Raw genomic sequence first — 23,008 nt, forward strand, 5'->3', positions numbered from 1 at the left:
GATGGGAGGAGGTCTGATTTTAAGAAGTGTAGTATATTGGGCATAATGGTTTTCTCAGTTTTCAGGTGGAAGTAGGGCTGCAGTAGAACAAGGAACAGAGTCAGGAACTGTCCAAACAGCATGCTCATGAGTCAGTCCTGGAAGCCTGTGCCCTGTTTTACTCCTTCTTTACAAAAAAAGAATAATCTTGCTAATCAATCTCTCTCCTTCTGCAAGTCCTCACTCTCTACAATCCTGCCTCCAATTTTGCTGCTATGGAGAACAAGGTTTGATCAAACCCTGTGCTTTAAAGCCATTCCCATCCCTGGTTGTGTCTTGGGCTAAGGCCTGATGCACACTGATGGACTCCATACACTCCTAATAATTAACTTTTACAATATAGAGTCAATACATTAAACTGTAGTACACTGTGCAAACTAAGCTTCACGCTGTACTCAGAAAATAACAACCTCAAGGTGGCAGCAATGTTTCATTCACTTTTCCCAAGCTGGTGATTGGGAAGTGGTGACAAACATCTCTCCTAAACAAAAGCATGTGTCTGAATTTTGATAAAGCTGTTTCTGTTGGGCTCTTTACAAAAAAAAAGCACCCAGGATTTCAAAGAGCTACTCAGTTTCAGAATCCGGGTTAGCCAGTTCTTGAGATGACTGACAAAGTTGCCTTCATTATCAATCTACACAAGAAAGAGACCCATATCCTAGACGATGGATCAGGAACAAAATATGTAAATTGTACATACCTTTGATCTTTGCCTGGCAGTGAGACCAATAAACTCAGATCTGTATTAATTTTTTTCCATATATATTTATTTATGTATTAATTTCCTCACATACAAGCTAACAGATATTTAACTAGAATTTAATCTATCTTACTAAGGCAGGGCAATGGATTAAAATGTCACTCAAGGCTACTACAATCATTTCACTAAAGTAAGTGCCTAACAAAACACCATGCAGGTAACAACAAAAGCCAGTGTAAGGCTGGCTTACATATAACCCACAGCAGTCAGTACCTGCGTGCAGACAACTGGACACTTCAGGACCCACTGGCCTTTCTGTAGATATAATAATTTCTAAACTCTAAGAAGTGCAGTACAGCTGAGGAAAGGCCACACCACGTTGTTACCCCAATTTTTTTTTTCCTTTAACACAGCTAATCCTGCATAAATGAACGAAACTAACAGCTTATGGGAACCCTGTATTGATGCAAAAGGGGAAGTGCCAAGTGTTGGTAGAATTTAGAACTTGGGCAAAGAACAGCATTCCAACAAAGAGTAATTTCCCCAGTTTTAATCGTTACCAGGGAGACAGAATTCTTTTGCAAGAGAACTCAAAAGGCTGGGAAACTATGCACTTCATGCACTTTTCCCTTGAACCAAATACAAATGTGCACTGTTTGTTAGGATTATCACCTAGACAGCTCAAAAATGAGGTGGAGAAGAAGCAGACTTTTCCAAAGCCGAATTTTATCTTGCCACCATACACAGCATAAAAATCTGCTAGTTTCTTCTACTTAGGATGAATCAGAACAGTCACTCTGAAATTACTTTCAATTTGTGGTACTGAAGATTCAACACATTTCTAAAGCCTCAGGACAATGGAGTATTTCTAACTGATAAGTAAATAACAATCATCTTTAACAGACTTGTATAAAGCTGCAAAATTATTTTTCTTTCATGTGAAAGGCAAATATACAAGACTGTGTAGCAAAACGGTTACACACAAGCATTAGAAAGCCATTCTAAAGAATAAGTTGAGGTGCAAAAGTGCATTTATAAATGCTGAGAACAAATGTTTTGTTCTGTATTTTATCTGTCAAACACGTCTCTTATTGAAGCAAACTGAAATACTGTGAGGAGGTATTCAGTGACCCATTCCATCATTATGAATTATTATGAAATATTCTCCTTACTTAAAAAATAGGAAGACATAAAAAACCCAGTGAATTGTCTGATGTTTCCAGGATACAAGAAAATAGCAGTAACAGTAAAGAAGGCTTTAGTGAGACCTCATCTGGAAAACAGATCACAATCCTTATCATCTGTGTGCAAGAGCAATGGATTCCCATTAGACCACAGCTAGCAGGATGATCATGGAAATGGAAAAACTAATTTATCACAGGAGATGAAGGCAGCCTTTAAAACAAAGGACAAGATGAAAAAACAGTCAATTTATATCCAAAAATTAGGCTGGAAATCAGGGAAAGGCTTTTACTGGAAAGAATGAGCTTTGGTAAGTGTTCCATGAATAGTAACACACATAACATACAAAAATAATGCACTAGTTATGTGTTGAATAGTTGATGAGTTTACCAAAGTCATCGTGGAAATAAGAGGTGGCAGCGGGAGAGTGGACTTGAACTCAGAAGGTCCCTCCCATCTGTAACACCTATCTGAACACAGCCTGCAATGCTGCAGCCCTGCCATCTCACACATTCTGTGATAAAAATAAACGGGAAAAAATTGAAAAAGCTAAATCAAAACTTTAGCAACAAATCTGCACTGAAATGATTAAAATCTTACTAGAATAAAAAAGCTTACATGTTGTAAATAAATTTGAGAAATTAAATAATTTTCTACTTTTACACTGGTAAGGCTTCCTCTAAATGATGGGTATGCATCTACAGAGTATTTTTGACAAAACTTTCATATGCAGAGCTTTGCAGAAATCATGTGATATATACAGATATAGATGTGCGAACACACGGTAAATCAGTGTTTGGCAATGGTTAAGATCCATGATCCATGGTTTCTAAGTAGTGCACAGAGATTAAGTTTAAAAGCAGTTTATTTGCAATAAACACATCCTTTTTCATCTTGTAAAGATGAGCTATTTGATATTTCCATACCAAACAATCTGGTATTATCAGTTTATCTTTTATAAAATCTATATAAAGTCACTGGAAAGGGGCCTGCTTAGTCTAGCTTCAAATTTGCTATCAAATTCAACAATGTTGCCAAAGGCATGGAAATGACGCACTGTTCTCTACATCCACCTGGAATAGAATCAAAACAAATGAGCTTAAGCTGCAGCAAAAGAAGAACTAAATCAGATAGCAGGAAAACAATACAACCAAAATCAATTTGCAGTGAAGACCACAAGCTCTCTGGCCCTTCTATTCCAGGGCTTTTCTTCCCAGAGCAGATCAGACAAACATCAGTCAGAAATGGTACCATGTAACTGATTCTGCACTTCTGCTGAATGTTTCTCGACCTGTAAAACCACACCTCATTTCATACTGACCAAGAGCACTTCATGTCTCAACAGAGTTGCCAGGAAGAAAAGCTGGCAAGAAAATAAGGCTTTGCAAGTTCTCTGCTGGTCATGGCTAGAATGTGACAAGTTAGTTTTGTTTGTTTTCTTTCAGCTCCATTTTAGCTGATCAATTTTCTTTCAGATCCATTTATTCCTCTGCTACACCTTGTCACCTACACTTTACTTTGCTACAAATCAGGATAGAAAATGAGCCTCGGAATTTCAAGTCTTCACCCTCTGCCAAATGGAATTATAATTCAGTTTAGGCACTCACTGCTTTTTCTCATGAAGCACATTCGTGAGAATAAATGTAAATACAAGTTTCAAAAGGTCAACACATGAAATACATCTCATCAATGCAAACCACCAGATCACCACTTTTCTTAGCACAGTCGGATAAAAGCAAACCTCTCTAACCTGCCACAAATAGTGCTGAACTTCCTACAAAAGTTCCAAATTGACTATGACAAAAAAGATATTTGTTAGAAAAGGAAAAAGGCACCACCAAGACACAACGATGAGAGACCATACTGAAGAAGACATTCACTTACAAACATTTTTCGTAAGACTTCTAAGGCTGTATTGAGCACAGAGGTGACAGGCAAATAATTGACTAAATTCCAAGAATGTTTTTTGTTATTTTTTAAATAGAGATCAAGCCTGAATGTAATGTGATTCAATTAAAACAAACTGAAGTACCCACTTACATTCCTGTCTGGGAATCATACTAAATTGTATTTTAAAAAGTAAAACAATCCTAGGGGTATGTAAATGGCTGTTTTTGTAATTGATATAACTATCAATGATTCTGACACCAAAATACAAATTTCACTCTGTTTAAGAACACAATTAAAGAGAGTGTAGCAAAATAAGATAGCTTGTAAAGGTGTTCAAGTGCATAATCTCCACAAAAGCTCTGAAGCAGTAATTTGACTCAAGAAATAAGTTTTCAGAGCATTGTGGTTTTTACTTTTAGAACACGAGTTCTAGTCCTCAACAGCTTTTGTATTTCTGCAGACCTATTTTCAGCAAAGTCCCTGAGCATATACATACACTTACATAACTGCTCTTACTTAATTTTATAAGTATTAATATTGCAATAAGGCAATAAGTATTACCTTCTAGTCTCTCTTCTCAATTGTTACATTGTGGCTAACCTCAAAAACAGCACATCATCTTGCACAACATCTTATTATTAAGTGGCTGGCAGAATTACTACAAAGCCAGGATTCCAGAATTCTGCATAGAGTATTTGGAACTATACAAATGATTTCTCTGGTGTGGGAATTACTGAAGTCGGGGACACTTGTCTTCTATGCAAGGTGAAGTAGTTCAGTATTGCAAGTAAGTTTTAGACTCACACCAATAAAAAAAAAAAAACCCAAAAAAACCCAAACCAAACCAACACCAACCAAACAAAAAAACCCCAACACCAAAAACAAATAAAAACCCCAACAAAACTGGAGTCAAATGTAACAAGAGAACCAGAGAACCAACAAGTCAGAGGAAGCTATTATTAAAATCTCATTTCAAGGAGCAAGATACTTTTTCTGTCAGCCTACTAGCAATAGCATATAAACAACAGATGATCGTTGTTTGAAAACAAAATAATCTCTTCATTACTATACATAAAAAACCTAATGCAACCTAAAAGCAATATTAGTGTGCTCAAGTAGAAGTATACAAATCTACCAAAGATAACTGAAGTGGAAGCGGATTTTTAACAAACGAAATTGTCTAAATTAACCAACTCAGTTTTTCTTTATTATAGAAGTTTGTCATTAAATACATTAAAATGAACACTCTATTCAAGACTCTATGTTCCTGAGAAGCAATAACTTAACCTTTTGTTATGAAGAGATGGGTTGGATGTCTGGACTACTTTATTTCACACAACATGATTCTATTAAGCTATGGTAAGTCTCAGTTTTAAAGGAAAAAGAAATCATCTTAGTTCCTACACTAAGCAGGTACCATAATTTAAATAGTGTGAAGGAAAACTGTTTCCAATGTGCAGTAATTTAACTAGACTTCACTGAAGAAATAAATTCAGAATAAGCAACCGAACTGACCAAATAAATGCACCAACTCTGACATATTCACAAATATAAAAATGCAGTTGTATTAATTACTTTTAAAATTTGTTACCTAAGTAAGACCTTACATTTAGCATTTATGCCAAAGCAGGTGTAAAGCTCATAAACTAAGAAAAAAAATGCTGCCAAGCAAACACCCAAGAATCCTTAAGTTTTAACCTAAATCTGAAACAAAAATCTGATTTTCTGTCCCAAATATTTACCTAGATATCTTAAAGTCACACATTTCACCAATACAGGAAGTCCCAAAGCACTCATCAGGACTACCTGATGGCGAGCAGTTCTACCTTCAAACCACAAACCTGAGTGACCAGGACAACCAACAAGAGTTCAGGTAAGAAGCTTTGAAAACTGAAAACCATCCTGAACTACAACTAATTATATAGATGATAATACAATGACAAAACTGCTTAAAAAACCTAGTACCCCCACAGAGACAGCCATTCCTTTTTAAGTACAGCAAAAAAAGGAAAATAAAAGGAAAATAATCTAAATCCTTAGTTAACATTAATACATGAAACGCATCTAGAAGTTTACAGTCTCCCTTCAGTTTCAGATCATTGAATAAAATCCTAACATTTTTCCAGCTACAAAAACATGGTCAGCTAAAGTAAATCACACAAATGCTAAGCCTAATAGAAAAAGGTAAAAGAACAGGTCCAGTTTTCATCTCTGCATTTCAACCAGACAGCATTTTGGGACAACCCTCAGACGACAGAGAAGCCGTGTCCTTCCAACTTCATCACTTACTCATTTGTTGGCTAAAAAAGGTCACATTAAGTTGAAGGCATCAGCAATTTAAGACCTGTGCTTTTTCAGAGGCAAGATTTCAGGTGTTCAAGAATCCCCTGACATGTGGCAGCAGATGCCTCTTCATATGCCTGATGTAAACCAAAGGAATGCATCAGAACAAACAGTCCTTTAACAAGCTGAAAGAACTAATGACTAAAATGTCCCAAATGGAACCAAACAGTCTTCACAATTTTTCTGTCAATATGTTTAGGCAGGGAAAAATTCAACTTTGCTAATAAATGGTATTATGAATCTCCATAACTATCAGACTGCAAAAGTCACAAGTACTTTCTGGCTTCTGCTCATTGGTACTTCATGGTATACTTAAAAAATAAACTTCCGAACTTTTTCCCACATGTGCACTCCAAAATCACACAGACCCTCAGAAGGACAGATTACTTCCTAAACATTTTTCCTTTTCACACTAGGGGGGATGTTCTGTCTTTTAAAGGAATTACCAGAAAGTTTTTTAAGGAAACTATAGTGCAAGTAAGAGGTACTGATGTACAGTCTGCATAATCTCCTTTAATGGAATTTAAGGCCAGTTAACCATACACCTCTTGGGACTGGTCTTGGTATCTCCCATTCTCCTTCAGAATCAAAGCAGCTTTCCTTGTCTTGAGACTACAAATATATGACCACTTCTCCGTTCTACTACTTCACATACTCATATTCAAAATGATGTATTTGCTAAGACTTCTGCTCACTTACTTTAAATGTCTTTACCAAGTCCTTCACTTTATATGAAACAGCACTGCATTTTATGCAGTTATTCTACATTCAATGTTTAAAATACGTACAGATTTTCTACTGAAGCGCATATCATAAACCTACTGATTCTGAAAGCTCACAGAGACCAATGCAAAACCATAATTTCCAATAGAAACTTACTGCTGTAAAATAATTATTTCTAACCTTCAGTGAACTGTATATAATTTTCTGAAGAAAGCTCATAAAGCAAGGTGATTCATTCTTCTAGACTGAGAAAACCTGAAGCTGTAAAACCATACATCCTAGCAAAAAAACAATAAACTGCTTGAATCCACCATTGGCTATTATCCCCTTCTCAGGAATAAAAATACTGAAAAGCGAAAAATACAAATCTTTTCTTCCACAGGAGGCTGGAGAACCAATGGAAAAAGTGGTCTGTGCTAGGCTCATTAAACAGCACTCCTGTATTTTACAGTCACCTTTAAATATGGCAGAGTAGGTTAGGATCCAACTTTGCATTCCCTCATACAGCCCCTGAAAAAGAGAGAGATTTCCACTGGATACAAAGCATTAATAACAAGGAGCCTGTCAAACTGATGGGAAATTGAGTTGGTCCATATCTGTTATGACACAATATAACTTACATTATCAACAGACTTTAGGCAAAGCACATACATATGTGCTACACTGTAAATTATTGTTTTCCCTAAAAAGCTAATTTTATTGAAACACACACTAACACACATTCTTATCTTTTTGGATCATTTAGCTATAATCTAAGAGCACAACTGAGCTAAAAACATATAGTATTGAAAAAAAAACCCAAAGTCCTAAATCAAAGTGTCAGAGTCACATCAAAAAGAGAATTCTATCAAATAAATAAGGCAGTATACATACTTTTTAAATAAGGTAGTATACATACTTTTCTGCCTGGAGTTTTGTGGTTTTTACAATCAAGTCCTGGGTTTGTTCCTTTGCTGCCTAGAATACAATTAGAATTGTTAAGCATGTGAAAAACACAAACATATCAACTGTATTAAACAATCTTTAAAATAGGTAATACTTTCGAAGCTTTCTGAGTATAAGCAATTTAAAGAGCATATTCTTTGAAATAAAAGGCCTTCTTGAAACAAGTATTCATTAACTCTCCCTATGTCCATGCAGAAAATACATAAATTTTTATCCTTATCCATATATATTTTCATATTAATATACACATATATTCACACAGTTTATTTTTAATTTGTGTTTAATAGAGAAATACTACCAATATTAGTGTAATAGCTCTGATTATTTTGTATGCCCATCAACTATAAATCATTTGATGTCACAAAATAAAAAAATGAAACAAACAGCTCTGGATGCTAAACTGCCCAGTACCAGTGTCCACTCAGACTTTTTAGAAAAGATGATGAACACAGCTCTGCTAGTCTAAGCAAGTCTTGCTCTACAGTCCAACAGCTTACAGAACTGCATGGACCAAGGACAATTATTAGGAAAAATTTCTTCACTGAAAAGATGGTCAGGCATTGGAACAGGCTGCTCAGGGAGGTGCTGAGTCACAATCCCTGGAGGCACTTAAAAGATGTGCAGTTGTAGCACTGAGGGACATGGGATGGCGGTGGACTTGGCAATGCTGGGGTGGACTTGATCTCAGAAGTCCTTCCCAATCTAAATGCTTCTACCATTCTAAGTTAGGAAAATCAACACAGCCCTAAATATTGAGTGATGGCAGTGCAAGGGAATCCATACAGAAACAATTCTGCATCATACAGCAACTGCATAACTGAAAGGATTGCTGCAACTGAAGTTAAAGAGATCTGGAAGTTATTGCTCTGTGAAAAGCTAAAGAACAGCTGGATTTTTTGGCTTCACACTGGATGCCACCAGTGATCCCTTATGCAGAAAAAGAGAGACAATTTAACAACAAAAAAATCCTAACATCAAAATGCATTCAGTATAGAATAATACTGCAAGTGAGGAGATGGAAATGGCAATAAAGACATTCTGTGAATAATTTCAATGAGATATGACAGCCATATTACAACTTGCCAAATTGAAGATGCCAGTCTTGAGACCCCCGAGAGGTTTAACAAAAATATCTATACACACTGATTCATTTCAGCCTTTCTATCTGCCACTACGTTAGTTATAACAGCAAAGCAGTAAAGGTACAGGAATGCTTTGATAGGTGAAAGTAGGACTGTAACAATTCATGCCAAACTTAATTGCAAATTTCAATTAAAAAAAAAAAAAAGAGGAAATTTGCTTTCTTTCCAGTACCTTCTGGGCAGAAGTACTGATTACCATGAACAATGCCAACAGTAGAACAGCAGAAAAGAATGAAAAGCATTTTTTCTGAATCTACCTAGATATACCAGGAAGCCATTTTTTACATAAGTGCATTCAAATGCACCCCAGATATTGTCAATACTTTATGTATGAAATGTAAAAGCTGACATCTAGCCTAACCAGGTAGCTGTCACAAATGAGCCAGACATGCTAGAGAAATCAGAAAGTTGGTACTTGATGTTTCTTGTATATCCAAAACAGAAATATTTTTCCCTTCCTCCCCACCTCTGTACATTAGTTAACAATTTTATTATACTTCAATCCCACTGAACTCCATTTTACTACTTGCTCCTTCTCTCCCTTTCAGCCACTGTATTTATCAAGTCACTGTCCTAAAATCAGATGTGACAATATATGACTGTTTGGATCAGATAGTATTATAAATTTACAAAATAACAAAGCCAAAAAGCTTTTTGGCTTATCCAAATATATTCCCTTTCATGTCCTGCATTTGTTCTGCTTTCTTAATATACTGCTCTCTTTGCACACTTTTCTGCATTATGTGCCCCAAATCCTCCTCTTTCTTTCTTCTATTTGCTCTATTTAGCTCATTTTTGTCTTCTTATTCAGCTTGAGCACATGCCTGCAAGTCTTCCTGTCCTTCTACAGATAAAGTACCAGGGTATTTCACATCTGAGAGCTAGTTCATGAGTTTATTACCTTTACATTCATAAAAAGGAAATATGGATTGAATCAAGACAAGTTATGAGTTCTACAGGGCTCTAGAGGAAACCCCCTATGGGGCACAGAACAAAACTACCTACTGACTTTAACAGTAAAAGAAATCTCTGCAGGGTGGCTCTACTCTGGGAAAAGAAAAAAAAATCACAGACGACAGTTACACTTCATGATCTAAAGACAGAAAAGAGCAAAAATCTGCATGGACACTTGACTCATTTCCACATCTAAGAGCTCAGTCTAACAGTTCCTGAACTGCACCAGGGAATATATTCACATTAACAATGTTCAAAGAGATCTGAGACCTCTGAGGTGCATTACCCAGCTCCTTCCAAAACTGAAAATTAAGTACTGCAGTTGGCTACGCTGTACTCTCACATCTCTTGGTACAAGTTCATCAAGCTACAAGCATTTGAACAATGACTGTGAAACCTATTTATCTAAGTAGGAGGACATCTAATATCCACACACACATGGAGAGGAAAACAACTGTTTTCACAGGACTTTTTTGGGGGAAGGATTCTTATTCAGGTATTATAACTTATGTGCTGTATTGGGAACAGGTTTGGTTTGGCAATACATCTACACTTCAGCATCCATAAGCCGTTTATACGCGTCACTGCACTGAATTTTGAATTTGTACCCTAAAAGCAAGCCAGATTTAGTAATGCACCATAAAACACAAATGTCCTGTACTCCCCAGCCCTGCCAGGAATATTATGGACTCGGGATAAAGATGAAACAGAATTGGTTTTCCTGCATATCAGCATTTTGAGACAACGTTAAGAAACAAAACCAATATGCTGAAGATGCCAGATCTGCCTCCCTCTTTGAATTACCAGATACTTTCCTATCAATATACTTGAGATATTTGCATGAACACATAACTCAAGAGATACAGTCAATACAAAAGCCATTTTAAATGGAAATACACAAATTAACCCTTACATCTCACACACATCCAATCTAATAAAATATTTTCTCTCCACTGATGGACACATCGGTTTCACACTGCTGTTATCCAAATAAGTATATGGCTGCATTTTGAACTGCAATTTGGAAGAAATTAAAATTACTTCCTTGATACATTTTCTAAACAAGTAAGAAGAAGCATATTAATATCCTAAAGTAACATAACATGCATACCATAGAAACATCTCGCTGCTCTTAATCCTCAAAAATAATTCTTGTCCTTTCAAAAGGACGTAGTCACACCTCAAAAGGAAAAATATTCGAAGCACTTCCATTTATACATTACCTTCAAACGACTGGACATGTCTTCACAGCAGCTGCTCATTGCTTGCACATCTTCATTTATACTCTCAAGTTCCTAAGTAAGTTCAAATAACAGTAACTGCATTTTTAATCAGAAATGCTGTGTCCAGGCCCAGTTCCCCACCACAACTAGATGCCCCAGTTTCAAGGTACATGCTCAGGGCTCCCTGTTAATCAACACAGAGTAATGCACCTCTAAATATAATATTAAGATTCACTCAGGATTTGGATCTGTTTGAAACATCCAATGCAACATGTCCAACAAATGAAACAATTTTACTGTAAAAGTATATCTACCCTGGAAAGTTAAAATCTCTTTTTATCCTTTTTTTAAAATTTTAAATCACGCAGCAGTACTCTTGCAAAATAGCTAATCGTGCTGCAAAAACATTACCTCTTTAACTTGCTTGAATATGTGCACAAATTCCTCATTTATGGCCAGGCTTCGTCGTTCAATGTCTCCACGCAGGTTCCTTCGGGTGCGCAAACTGTTTTCCACAAAAAAGGTCGAGAGAGCCTTGAGTGCTTCCAGCATTTCCTGGAAAACAAAAAAGGACCTTCAGTTTGCATGCAGTTACAAAGAAGCAAGTTAAATAGTCTGTACCCACCTCAAGTTCGTGGTCTTATTAAAAATAAAGCAAACCTAATAAATGGTTTTAGAGGAAAAGCTACCTTAACACACTCCACATCAGCTGACAAACAACTAAAATCATTGCTGAGCCTTTCTTCTTCTAACAGAAAACTCTGTCCACAATTTTGCAGTAGCTTTAACCAATAACACTATTTTCTGTAAATGAATGACCTATCCACAGCAAGAAAACATTTAAGTTACAAAAAGCTTGAGAAGTGCCCTTCCGAGGCAAGTAATACAAACCTCCCTACGATCCGAAGGGATAAAGTAGGAGCGTGGCATGTTGCTGGAGAAGCGAAAACTAATTTTATCTGTAATTAACGCCGCAAAGGACCGCCCGCAGCTCCGCAGCGGAACTGAGGCTCCGGCAGGACTCGCCTCCCCGCCGCGAAGCCTGTCGGGGCCCGCGGCCCCTGACGGCTCATCCGGCCCCCACCCGTCCCGCCGCCGCCGCCCGACCCACCTTGTCATTGTCCAGGCGCGTCTCCAGGATCTTGTTGAGCTTGCGGGACAGCGGGTTGGTGCCGGGGGCAGCCGGGAGCCCCGGGGCGGGGGCGGCGGGCGGCGGCGGCGGCGCGGCGGTGTCGGCCATGGCTGCGGCCCTCCCGGCCACAGCGGCGCCTCTCGGAGCGGCTCCGGCGGAAACGCGCGCCGGGCGTTTGGTTCCGGCCTAGCGCAGGCCGGCCGTGGGGCCAGGCCTGGCCTGGTGCAAGGTGGCACTCGGGGTTTTTCTGTTTATTTTTTGTTTGTTTTCACTGATAAAATATAAAAAGTGCATGAAAATTAAAATATTAATAATTAAAAAGAATTTACTCACTAAATTAAGGATTTTGAGTGGATGATACAGGGTTCGCTTCATGCGACAACATAGCTGAATTCATTTCACAAAACAATTGTTTTAATTATGAGCACAGCTAGAAAGGAATAAATAAATAAATGAGGTCTCTGTTGTATAAGTTCACAGCAGTGGCTGTAATATGTGTCAAAATGAAGAGGCTGTCTTGTTTCTGCTGTGCATTTGCTGACACAGAGGTGACCTCCCAAGGTCTCCCCACAGCCCAGAGCACAAAATCAGAGTCAATCAAGTTGAAAAAGATCTCCGAGATCATCGAGTCCAACCTGTGACCTGACAGCGCCGTGGCAGGCAGACCCTGGCACTGAGTGCCCCATCCATCTTTCATTAAGCACCTCCAGGGCGGTGAGCCCACCGCCTCCCTGGGCAGCCCGTTCCAATGCCCAGTGACCCTCTCTGCGAAGAAATTCCTCCTAACATCCAACCTAAACCTCCCCTGGTGCAGCTTAACACCGTGACTTCTTGCACTGTCACTTGTCCCATCAGAAATGCTGAGGTGCAGCAGAGGGATTTCTGTGGCTTTTCCAAAGGATGGAAAGTGGGTACACAGATAAAGGTAAGATGCCATGGAGAGAGGATGACTAACAGTGCACAGCTGTTATATAAGAGGACATGGGTTCCACCATGGTATTAGCTGTGAAAACAGCACCACCTTTCCATTTGTCTGATGGTGTGTGGTCAAAACCCAAAGATTCAAGCCGTAGCTTAACACTTCAGGAGTTTGGGGATCTCACATTGCTCTTCTGAAGACCCTTCCTGAAAATAACTGCAAGCACATCAAATAGACATTGCCTTTATGTCCAAGGGGGAGCACTGAGCTTCTGAATGGTTTTATTCATTAATTATTTATTCTTTTAGTTTGAGTCATTTACCTCAAGGAAAAACTGTATGACCAGAGCCCTTGAAATCTTAGTGTGATGCAGACAGTGATAGGATATTTTGCTATTTATTTTTTGTTTGCTTCCTCACATGGATCCTCTGCTTAAAAGGGCAGCTTTTCTGAACAGCCACTGTAGTGCCTTGTTTCTATTCTTGGCTTCTCGTCAGCAAGAAGGATTTCAAGCATTTTCAAACACGTTGTTTTCCTCAGTTTCTGTTTCTCATCCACCCTATTACACTGATGTTATCTCCTAGATGTCCTTTACTTCTGACTAAGCTTCCAGGAGCCAGGATCTCCCTTCTTCATGTCAGAAGAGATAAAACAGCCTGCAGTCATCACAGGTGTAAGCAATTAATATTAAAACATGTCAAGAAAATCCTATTATTAAAAAAAATCCCCTCCCACCTATAAGCTGGATGTTGTTAGTTGTCTGAACAACGCTTCAAATGTTGTTAACCTGATGGATGAGTTGACAGAGTGAAGGCACACCTTGAAGTCAGAAAGGCTCCAACATCTGAAACACAAATGTCAGATAAGTCACAACCATTGCCAAGTCTTGTCCAACAAGTTATACCACAAACATACAAGGAGCCAGAAAGAATTCCCTCTATCAGTTGGTACATGCATTTCCTTTTGAAGCAACCAGTTCTGTTTTCAGATGCTTCTTCATGGGTGTGCATTTCTTCAAGAATGTGTTTTGTGAGCCAGAATGCTTCTAGCTAATGTAAAACATTGGGCTGACAGGAACCAATGGAGTTTTGAAATAGCGTGTGTTTATCTATGCATATGTTCTTTTGAAAAAAATGAGAAAAAATAATCAAGGGAGCACTTTTTTACCTCTCACAAGTTTGTCTGAGGATACCAGTGCTTATATCTTGTTCATCTTTTAGGAATATTAGATGCAGCTATAAAAATAAATTCTCTCTTTTTCTGATATGAATAATTTTTACAGGGTAGGTTTTTCCTCAGAACAGATTTTTTAAAACAGAAATGCAAATGTAACTGCAACAAAGTCACCATCTAGAACTCAGCTGGTGTGCCATGTCTTATATTCATCACAAAAGTGGGTTTGGCATGACATCCTTACCAGTCTGCTTGCCCACCAGCAAACATCCTGTTAAATCAATTGGATGTACGCTGTGGGATAAAATGCTTGGTATTTTGTGATCTGTAACTCCCAGAAGGTACTTTGATTTCAGTGATCAGTTTCTGTGTGTCAGTGATAGACAGTTTGTGTAGTGTGTGTGCTACTGCATGTTCCCTTACCAAAGCTTGACACAGCAGCAGAACTACAGGTGTCAGTAAAGACACCTTACACAGGGCACAGGGTATTTCTGTTAATTTGCTTAGTTTCTTACTGTGGTGGTTTCTGGTTTTGCAGGCTTTCCCTCTCAGACTGCAAAACTGTTTGACAGCTGTTAGCGCTGTACCGCTGGTGAAAGTGTTCACAAACCACTCCTTTGGTGCACAGACAGGAGCACAGTTCAGCCTGCAGAACAAGGTGTGGTCAGGAATGCCACCTGCTGTCTATCTAGCCAAAGCTAGCAAGTGCTGCTGTACTTTCAAATGCTTGGGAGTACGTGTGCTTTCTGAAGACAAAGACAAAAAAAAGTTTGTAGTAGTAATCTGAATTTGTTCCACAAAAGGCTAAGTAGTAATAAAACTTCAGTGGATGAATAGGTTGACTGGGGTCAAAGACATGGCTGGATGTATTTCTCTACCCTGGGACAAAAGAGGAGTGACAGAGCAGGACATAAAGAAAATATTTTCTTAAACACAAAGAAGAAGGAATAGCTCTTGTTAAGGGTGTTGTCACAGGCAAATGAGAGTGAGAAAGGAAAATTTCTGTGATGAAGGAAAAAGAAAATACAAATACATTAAAGGGAGGGAGGGAGGGAGGGAGGGAGGGAGGGAGGGAGGGAGGGAGGGAGGAAGGAAGGAAGGAAGGAAGGAAGGAAGGAAGGAAGGAAGGAAGGAAGGAAGGAAGGAAGGAAGGAAGGAAGGAAGGAAGGAAGGAAGGAAGGAAGGAAGGAAGGAAGGAAGGAAGGAAGGAAGGAAGGAAGGAAGGAAGGAAGGAAGGAAGGAAGGAAGGAAGGAAGGAAGGAAGGAAGGAAGGAAGGAAGGAAGGCGTAATGCAGAATTTACCTCAATATGATGCACAGAGCACATAGAAATGGGAAGCATTATGAAGTCAGGGATGTGAAAGTTCGTATAACAAATGCCCATAATTAGTTGGATTTTTCTTACAGTATAATAGATAAAAATGATTTGACAATGCTGTTTTGCATACAATTTACAGGTCCTGCAGTGAAGAAGAGTATCTGAAGGAAGCTGGCCATGATATATTGCTGCTCAACTATGTCATCCCTTTGAAAATGTTTGCAGCCTTTTATGCTTACATCCCTATAGATGGTGGAGTGGAACTTGGCTCTGCCAGGCTCTCCACTGCACACAGCATACTCCAAAAGAAATCCACCAGTGCCTTATAATCTTCACTAGTTCTCTGCCATGAAATTATTCCTTGGCTTTCTCTAGTATTTTGATGTCTTCTTGTGCTAAGGCTGGACTAGAAAATGCAACCAATAGGCAGGAGCACATGAAAATGTTCTGTGTCTTTAAGTCAATTAGAGCTGAGTTTTATAATGATTTATTTTCTTACAGTTAAATATTATAGAATCTTTTCACCAGACCAAATCAATCCGTTTCCTGAGCTAACTTTTAAAAAAAATTCAGACCATGTTGACATCATCTGAAAATTGGAAATATGACTCTGTGAATGATTTGGCCAAAGGTCACCCTGACAGCAACATGTAGTCATGTAGTCTGCGTCCCTTGAAGGTCCAGGAGAATGTACAGTTCTGAGGTTTTAGGTTAGCTCATGCTGTCTCACTTGAGGATTTATTGTCATGCCTCACCGTCAGCAGTAGTGGCTCTAATATATGTGATGCTGAATCAGCCACCTGGCTGAGGAGCTATAAAACTTCTGTTTGTTATAACTCACTGAAAAGATAACACCAGCAGTACAGTGTGCACTTTAATACATACCAAACCCATGAAATTTTCCTGTTCATCTCCTGCTAAAAAAACTCAACCATTGATTTCAAGGGAAGTACTGTATCGGCAAAACTAATTTGGTCTAAATTTATTTGATTCTAGAACACTGCAGAAAAAAGGACCTTTCTAAGCAGGTGGTTGTCTAATCTATGTGGCCACATCCCTGGCAAGGTCAATTACGTTGGTATGGTACTGCCATTCACTTCAGTGAGGGCCCAAATTTCACCTAAGAAAAAAAGAAAGAAAAAAGTTATTTAGATCATGGAGCCATGAGAACAAATATCTGCTTGTGGCTGATGAACTGCATCATCTTAGTGACACCACATCTCTTTGACTCAAGTATAAAGCTAAAATATAAAGCTTATATTGCTTTGCATATGCTCACTAGTATGCTTACCATTGCAATAACAATAAAGAATAAAAAACTGCAAAAAGAAAATACAAGCAGGACATGTAAAAAATTATAATGATGTGTGCCAGGTCTGCTGACCTATCTCTTCAAGCAATGACTGTCTGCTGGCAAAAAGTCTCTGGAATGTGTTGTGTTTTATAGGTGAAACAAAAATAACCCAAACAACTAAACAAAAATTACAACTATTCACCATCAGACAAAAAAAAAGTACCCTTCATTATGTCCTGATCTCAGCTGAAGTCAATGTCTAGCAAAGAAAATCTAAAGAATGAAACCTAAATTACTGGGCAGTGCCCTCAGATCAGCTGATCACCAAAAGGCTCACTATGAGATCATGCCAGGGTCATGATGTGCATCATGACAAGCCAAAAGTAGATCTAATAAATTGCAAGAATGTCAACATTAGAAAAATACCTTTTGAGTCAGTACATCAGCAACACAAGTATTGACAAAGACTGCTGCAAATTTTGATGCCAACTGCTGTATTTTAATCCAGACATCTGGGTCAAACGTCCATGTCTTATGGATCTCTATCAAATCTCTTAGTGTTTTCCTCCTTTGACTTTTCTGGTATGTTTCTTGTGAACAGGCTCTTGTTGTGATCCCTTAGTGGAAACTCAGGCATTGCCTTAAGCCCCCCCAGCTAGTGATCAAGTATGACTATTCTTCACTGAAGCATTTTCCTTATTCCCAGAACAAATGGGAATAACAATGGGAATGTTATTCCCAATCACTCTGGTCACTTTGTTTTTGGAGTTCAGTATATTGACTGGCTGGTCTGTGTTTTGAAGTGGATTTGAATTTTCCAAAGCTCCTTTTAAACTCCTGTTGTACATCTTCTGCCCTCTTGCCTTTTTTGCATCTACACACACATACTTCTGCCACGCAGGCAGGGTAGTATGACAGGCTTCTCTCAGGTCCCAGCAATTTCTTTACCATAGTCAGTATCCAAAGTACAGTCCTTAGGGTTAGTAACTGCTCTTCTGAATCTGGTAGCTGTTCATTGGGATGCAGTTGCATAAGATGATAAAATTCCAGCAAATCCTACACAAATATTGTGGTGGCACAGAACAGAAAAGATTATATGGTCAGGGACATCTGGTACATAGAAACTCCCTTTTAAATGACAGCTAACAATTTTGTCAGGCAAAAGTGTATCTGGAGCCATGAGCGCACAAGGAGCTCTTGAGGGAAAAGCCATAGCTGGGCATGAGCCAAAAATTGTACAGCTTCAACACATTGTCTTGTGAAGGAGCACTTGAGGGATGTTGCTAGTAAAAGTTGCAAAAAGCATGTTGATGATCACAGCAATTTTCATAGCAGTAATATAACATCAACCTAATTTTACAGGTATGGGTGTCATAAATAGCTTTTCTTAGTGCTCATAACAATTCAGTTTGGGTGGTTTTAATGGAACTTTATTGCTACTTCAGGAGAAATAAGTTTCCAAAATGCCAGAAGTTGCACTCTCAGACATCTGTCAGGAGCCTAGCCAAACAGCTTCTCAGCTCAGTGTGGAGCTACCTGGTATATTTGGATTTGATTCTTTCTGTAAAGTTGACTCAGAAGTGTCATCTGGGCTTGCCTCAACCATTCATCTTTGTGTGTCAGCTCCTACAGCCCTTCCAAAGCCTTGGCGAGATGCCATCACCCTCAGAGTCGCTGGAGAGCTGCTGTGTATAAAAATAACTTATTACTTAATGCCTGACACTGGTTACAGTCACTGCTGTTGGCTTTGAATTGCAAACAATTTCTATGCAAAGATCTTCTCACCTCCAGATGAAATACATTTAAACCTTCAGTTTCTTGCTAAAATGACCTGGCAGCCTTTTCTGGTGGTCATTTCTGCCTTCATGGCATTATTACAGAGCTAGCATTCCCATGACTGATGCACTGGAAACAAGTAATTGTGTCCCCAAGGGCAGGCAAGTGTTGTTTCTAAATTTTGGTATATGTGGCTCATATTTATCCATTTGCAATCTGAAATAGTGGGGATGGAATGAGTCTCTGCCAAAAACTGGCTGCCTGATGGTGACTTAGTGTGTCCTGGGATCACCAGTAGGCTGCAGGACATTGGGGGGAGCATGGTGATAGGCTGGCTAGTACTGGTGTCTCTCTGTGGCTACACTGGAAGGAAAAAGCACTGTGTGTTTGCTGCTTAGATGAGAGTTTTGACAAAGCAGGAGTTCTGTGTTGGCATCTACTGCAGCTGACTTGGTTGGTGAGGCTGGGTGTACAGAACAGTGTCAACAGCTTTGTGAAGCACTCACATTCCCTGGCAGAAGCTCAAGGAGCATTTCCAGCAACCTCCAATTACAGTACTAATTACAAGAGATTATCAAGTTCCCCAGAATAGACCCCAAGCTTCCTTTTGCATGCAAACTAGCAACAACTTTCTTGTTCATGCAGGTAAAGCTCTCTTCTGAATATCATCCGTCTCAATGTACATCACTTATCACTGTCAACTTTCTTTAAACAATGCCATCTTAAAATATTGTTGTGCATGCAGAGCACATGCCTGTCAAAAAGCAAATGTCATGTTGAGTGAACTGCCAGTCTAGAGGTTTTGAAAGGATATCTTTACGTTAATTTTGATGATTAGAGGCTTCTTTCTGCTTCTATCCCATACATGTCCTTTTATGTGATAAAGTCTAGAGTTCTAATAATGTAGGCAAGGTTATCTCAAGGAAAAGCATTAGGTGCTTTAACCAGATTACAGTGCTAACTGACAAAATTAACATATTTGTGCTTTACTGAAGAAAGCTTATGAAAATAAATGCCCATGCTGGCCTGGAGCTAGACTTTCCTTTTACTGGTTAAAAAGTAGATTGTTTTGCTGTGGTGTAATTGCTGATCCATTGCTGATGTAGTGATATAGGGAGCTCTTAATATTAAGTGGTCTGAATCTATTCTTACTCTCTACAACTTGAATATCTGAACACTTGCGGACAAAATTAAGAACTTTTAGAGGGATACATCTCAACAATCTTCTAACTCCTAAAAGTCAGAGGTAAAACCCACAGCTAACCATCTATCGGACCATGGAAAGAAAGGCACTTTCAGAATGCAATTCATGCTCAGATTCCCATCGAGTCTTCTCATCTGCATAGAAAACTTGTGCACTGGACTGTTGAGTAGACAATTTTTTTTACCCCTATTTGTCTGACTGTGACTTTTGACTTGTCTGCAAATAATTCTAAGAGTATGCCCCAGCTTCAGTACACTGGAAATGAAATGCTGTGTTTGAATCCTGGTGTAACCCCAGGTTCTGCTTATACTCATGGGGAAAGGGATAAAACCCCCAGATTTGATTTTACAATTAAAAAATAAAATATCTTGTTTTCACAGCAAAATGATCTAGTTGGTGCCTGTAGGCATGTGACATATCATGCAGAGTTTATCCTTTTGGATGACATATCATGGATTTGCCAGTTGAAAAGGTAGAACAGCCCAAGGGCTGGTTTAATTTTTGCACCTGAATCAGAAAAAATGTTTACGTTTTCATTCATAAATCAATGTTGCAGTCTAGTTCATACCTGCTTCTTCTGTTCCCTCTTCTGCTGTGCCTCTTTTCTTCATTTGTCACCTTCTCTCCATCTTCCCATGAAAATCCCTCTCTCAGAAGTATGTGTTTCGCTCTGTCACAGACATGCCCACTTGGAATGCATTATTCACCTTCTCAGATACCAATATTTAACTAAATTTCTTTTTATGTGATGGGATTTGGACACAATTTCTACTATCAGTAGTGGAGATATGCCAGCATGCTACCACAGGAATACTGGCTTATGTCTGATTCATTGAGTAGCTGTTATACAAGAGACTTGAGTGTGAGCAGGAATACATATGTTGAGCTCCATTTTCCAAACTGTCAGGCACTGTCTTGAGGATATACCTAAGTTCTTGGTGATTCGTGGACAGAATTTCTGTGTTTTATGAGGTTGAGCCAAAGTTCCTTTATTTTTTTCAGTCACTGAAGTTAACAGAAGGCCTCATGGATGGGTATTGCAGAATAAATTAACTTCAGCTGAAGAAACAAGATGGTTGCAAAGGAAGAAGAAAGTAAATTCTTACTGCATCAATAAGAGAGGAAGGATTCATTGCCTTTGAGAATTTGAAGGAAGAGGATAAGGATTAATTCCCTTTATGTAACTGCCTCAGCCCTATTCTGCCTCATTTTTCTGCAAATATCTAAAGACTCAAGCGATGGGCAGTTATTTAATATGCAGAGCTAGCACAGAGTCCTCTCTACTCAAATATGGAAATGGCTTAGCAAATATCCAGTTTCTCTAAGGCCAGCTTATGGTGTATACTTGAGTAAAGAATTTTTTCCTTAAAAAAAAAGTCCTTGTTTTAATGGGTAATTTCCCTTGAAAATGGTAAACTGAAAATCAAATGGCAAAAAGCAATTAATTATTGAAATTGTAATATCCTTGTAAAGGTTAAGAGGTAATATAAATGAAGTTCCTGTGAGCACATTAATAGAATTACTATCTTCCCCCTTATAAGTGGTAAGTGTAACGACCTTGCTAATTAGCTTTCTCATCAGGAAAAGGAATATTGAAATATGCAGTTATATTGCAAAAGCACAATCGATGAGTAGGTTATTTTGTTACAATATAATATCGAGAGAATACTCCCGATGCTGCACCTTCCCAGAGATGGTTAAGAGATCTTCCCAGAGCATGTATGGGAGATGAGTGAATCCCCCATAAACCAAGAGGAGATGATTAGTGACCTGCTAGAGCAATTAGACAGTAGAAATTCCAGCTGACTGAAAATTAGCAAATGTTACACCTATCTACAAGAAGGGTTGGAAGGATGCTCTGGGGAACTACAGGCCTTTCAGCCTGACCTTGGCACCAGGAAAGGTTATGGACGAGAGATCCTGAGTGCCATTGCACGGCCCATGCAGGACAACCAGGGGATCAAGCTCAACCTACATGGGTTTACAAAAGGCAGGTCCTGCTTGACCAGCCTTGTCTCCTGTATCTATACCTTTATATCTATTACAGAGATATGTATGTAATCCATATATCTGTGTTATAAATACACATATGTATGAATGCTCTATACATACTGGATTTACTAAGCACAAGCCTTTTGGAGAGTTGTAAAAAAAGGAGCTTGTTTCTTCCCCCACTGAGAAGATGTTTTGGACATTGATACACCTGGAAGCGAGTTCTGTTTAGGTTTCGGCTGACAAGAGCTGGCACTGCAATTCTTCTGTGGATGAATCTCTGCGAGATTTCAGAAGTTCCAGCTTCGTGGAGTCCCTGAGTTCTGTACAACACTCAGGGTGTGATGGGGAGGGGAGGAAATGAGCTTCCACTTGGAAAATGAATTGGCCATTGTCCCCAATTAGAGGATTTTCAGCTTTCCTTTCTAAAAACCCCAGAAATCATTAGCCATATCCTTGGGAATGTGATCTAATAGGGTGACCTAGATGCAAGTGATTGTTGGAACTCACGGGGAGAGGCAGCTCTGCTCCAGTTCTGTGGAAAAAGCCTGGGGGAGAAACAGGACACTCAGGACACTGCCTTGAGCCCCCTTCTCAGATACACCCAGTTTAACCAAACCGCTAAAAGTCACCTTTGGGCTCTGCAAAGGCACCTTAGAAGCCTCAGCGCAGTGGCCCAGAGCGGTTACAAATCCCAGAGCATTTATGGAGAACAGAAGCCCGCTCTGCTCTCTGCCCCCGCTTTTCACACACACGCCCTTCCTCGTCTGCGGCCGCATCAAACGCTGCGGAGGGGCCGGGGCAGAGCCCGCGGCAACCCCGCGGGGCCGGCAGGTGCGAGGGGCCCCCGGCCCGGGGTTTGCCCGTGGCAGCCGCCCCCAGCCCAGCCCGGCCCCACCGCCCCCAGCCCAGCCCGGCCCCACCGCCCCCAGCCCAGCCCGGCCCCGCCGCCCACCGAGTGTCACTGTCGAGCAGCGCAGCGCAGCGCCCGCCGCCCCGGGCACCCATCGCCGGCACACCGGAGCGCTCCGGGCCCTGAGCCGAAACTGTGACCTCCTGC

The 23,008-nt window shown here is 39.5% G+C and overlaps 1 protein-coding gene and 1 long non-coding RNA gene across 3 annotated transcripts in view; both read right to left on the minus strand.

The window, feature by feature from the left end:
- COG6 (component of oligomeric golgi complex 6) overlaps positions 1-12,423 on the minus strand; it is a 54,269-nt gene extending 41,846 nt beyond the window's left edge. Inside the window, exons 1-4 of one of the 2 annotated variants that reach the window (XM_064408927.1) lie at positions 12,253-12,423; positions 11,553-11,696; positions 11,142-11,213; positions 7,776-7,834 (exon numbers count right to left, since the gene is read on the minus strand). In XM_064408927.1, the coding sequence (XP_064264997.1) occupies positions 7,776-7,834; positions 11,142-11,213; positions 11,553-11,696; positions 12,253-12,381 (404 nt within the window). In that variant the 5' untranslated portion in view covers positions 12,382-12,423. Of the gene's footprint in view, positions 1-7,775; positions 7,835-11,141; positions 11,214-11,552; positions 11,697-12,032; positions 12,191-12,252 lie in introns of those variants that run through there. The other variant, XM_064408928.1, reaches the window with a different exon arrangement.
- An 8,464-nt stretch (positions 12,424-20,887) lies between these two features.
- Positions 20,888-23,008, minus strand: LOC135294095 (uncharacterized). Its single transcript, XR_010356254.1, has 3 exons — positions 22,904-23,008; positions 22,459-22,496; positions 20,888-21,015 (listed from the first exon to the last, which is right to left on the minus strand). It is a non-coding gene; the product is annotated as an uncharacterized LOC135294095 (long non-coding RNA).

The sequence above is a fragment of the Passer domesticus genome, chromosome 2 (assembly GCF_036417665.1).
Source record: "Passer domesticus isolate bPasDom1 chromosome 2, bPasDom1.hap1, whole genome shotgun sequence".
Taxonomy (NCBI): Eukaryota; Metazoa; Chordata; class Aves; order Passeriformes; family Passeridae; genus Passer; species Passer domesticus.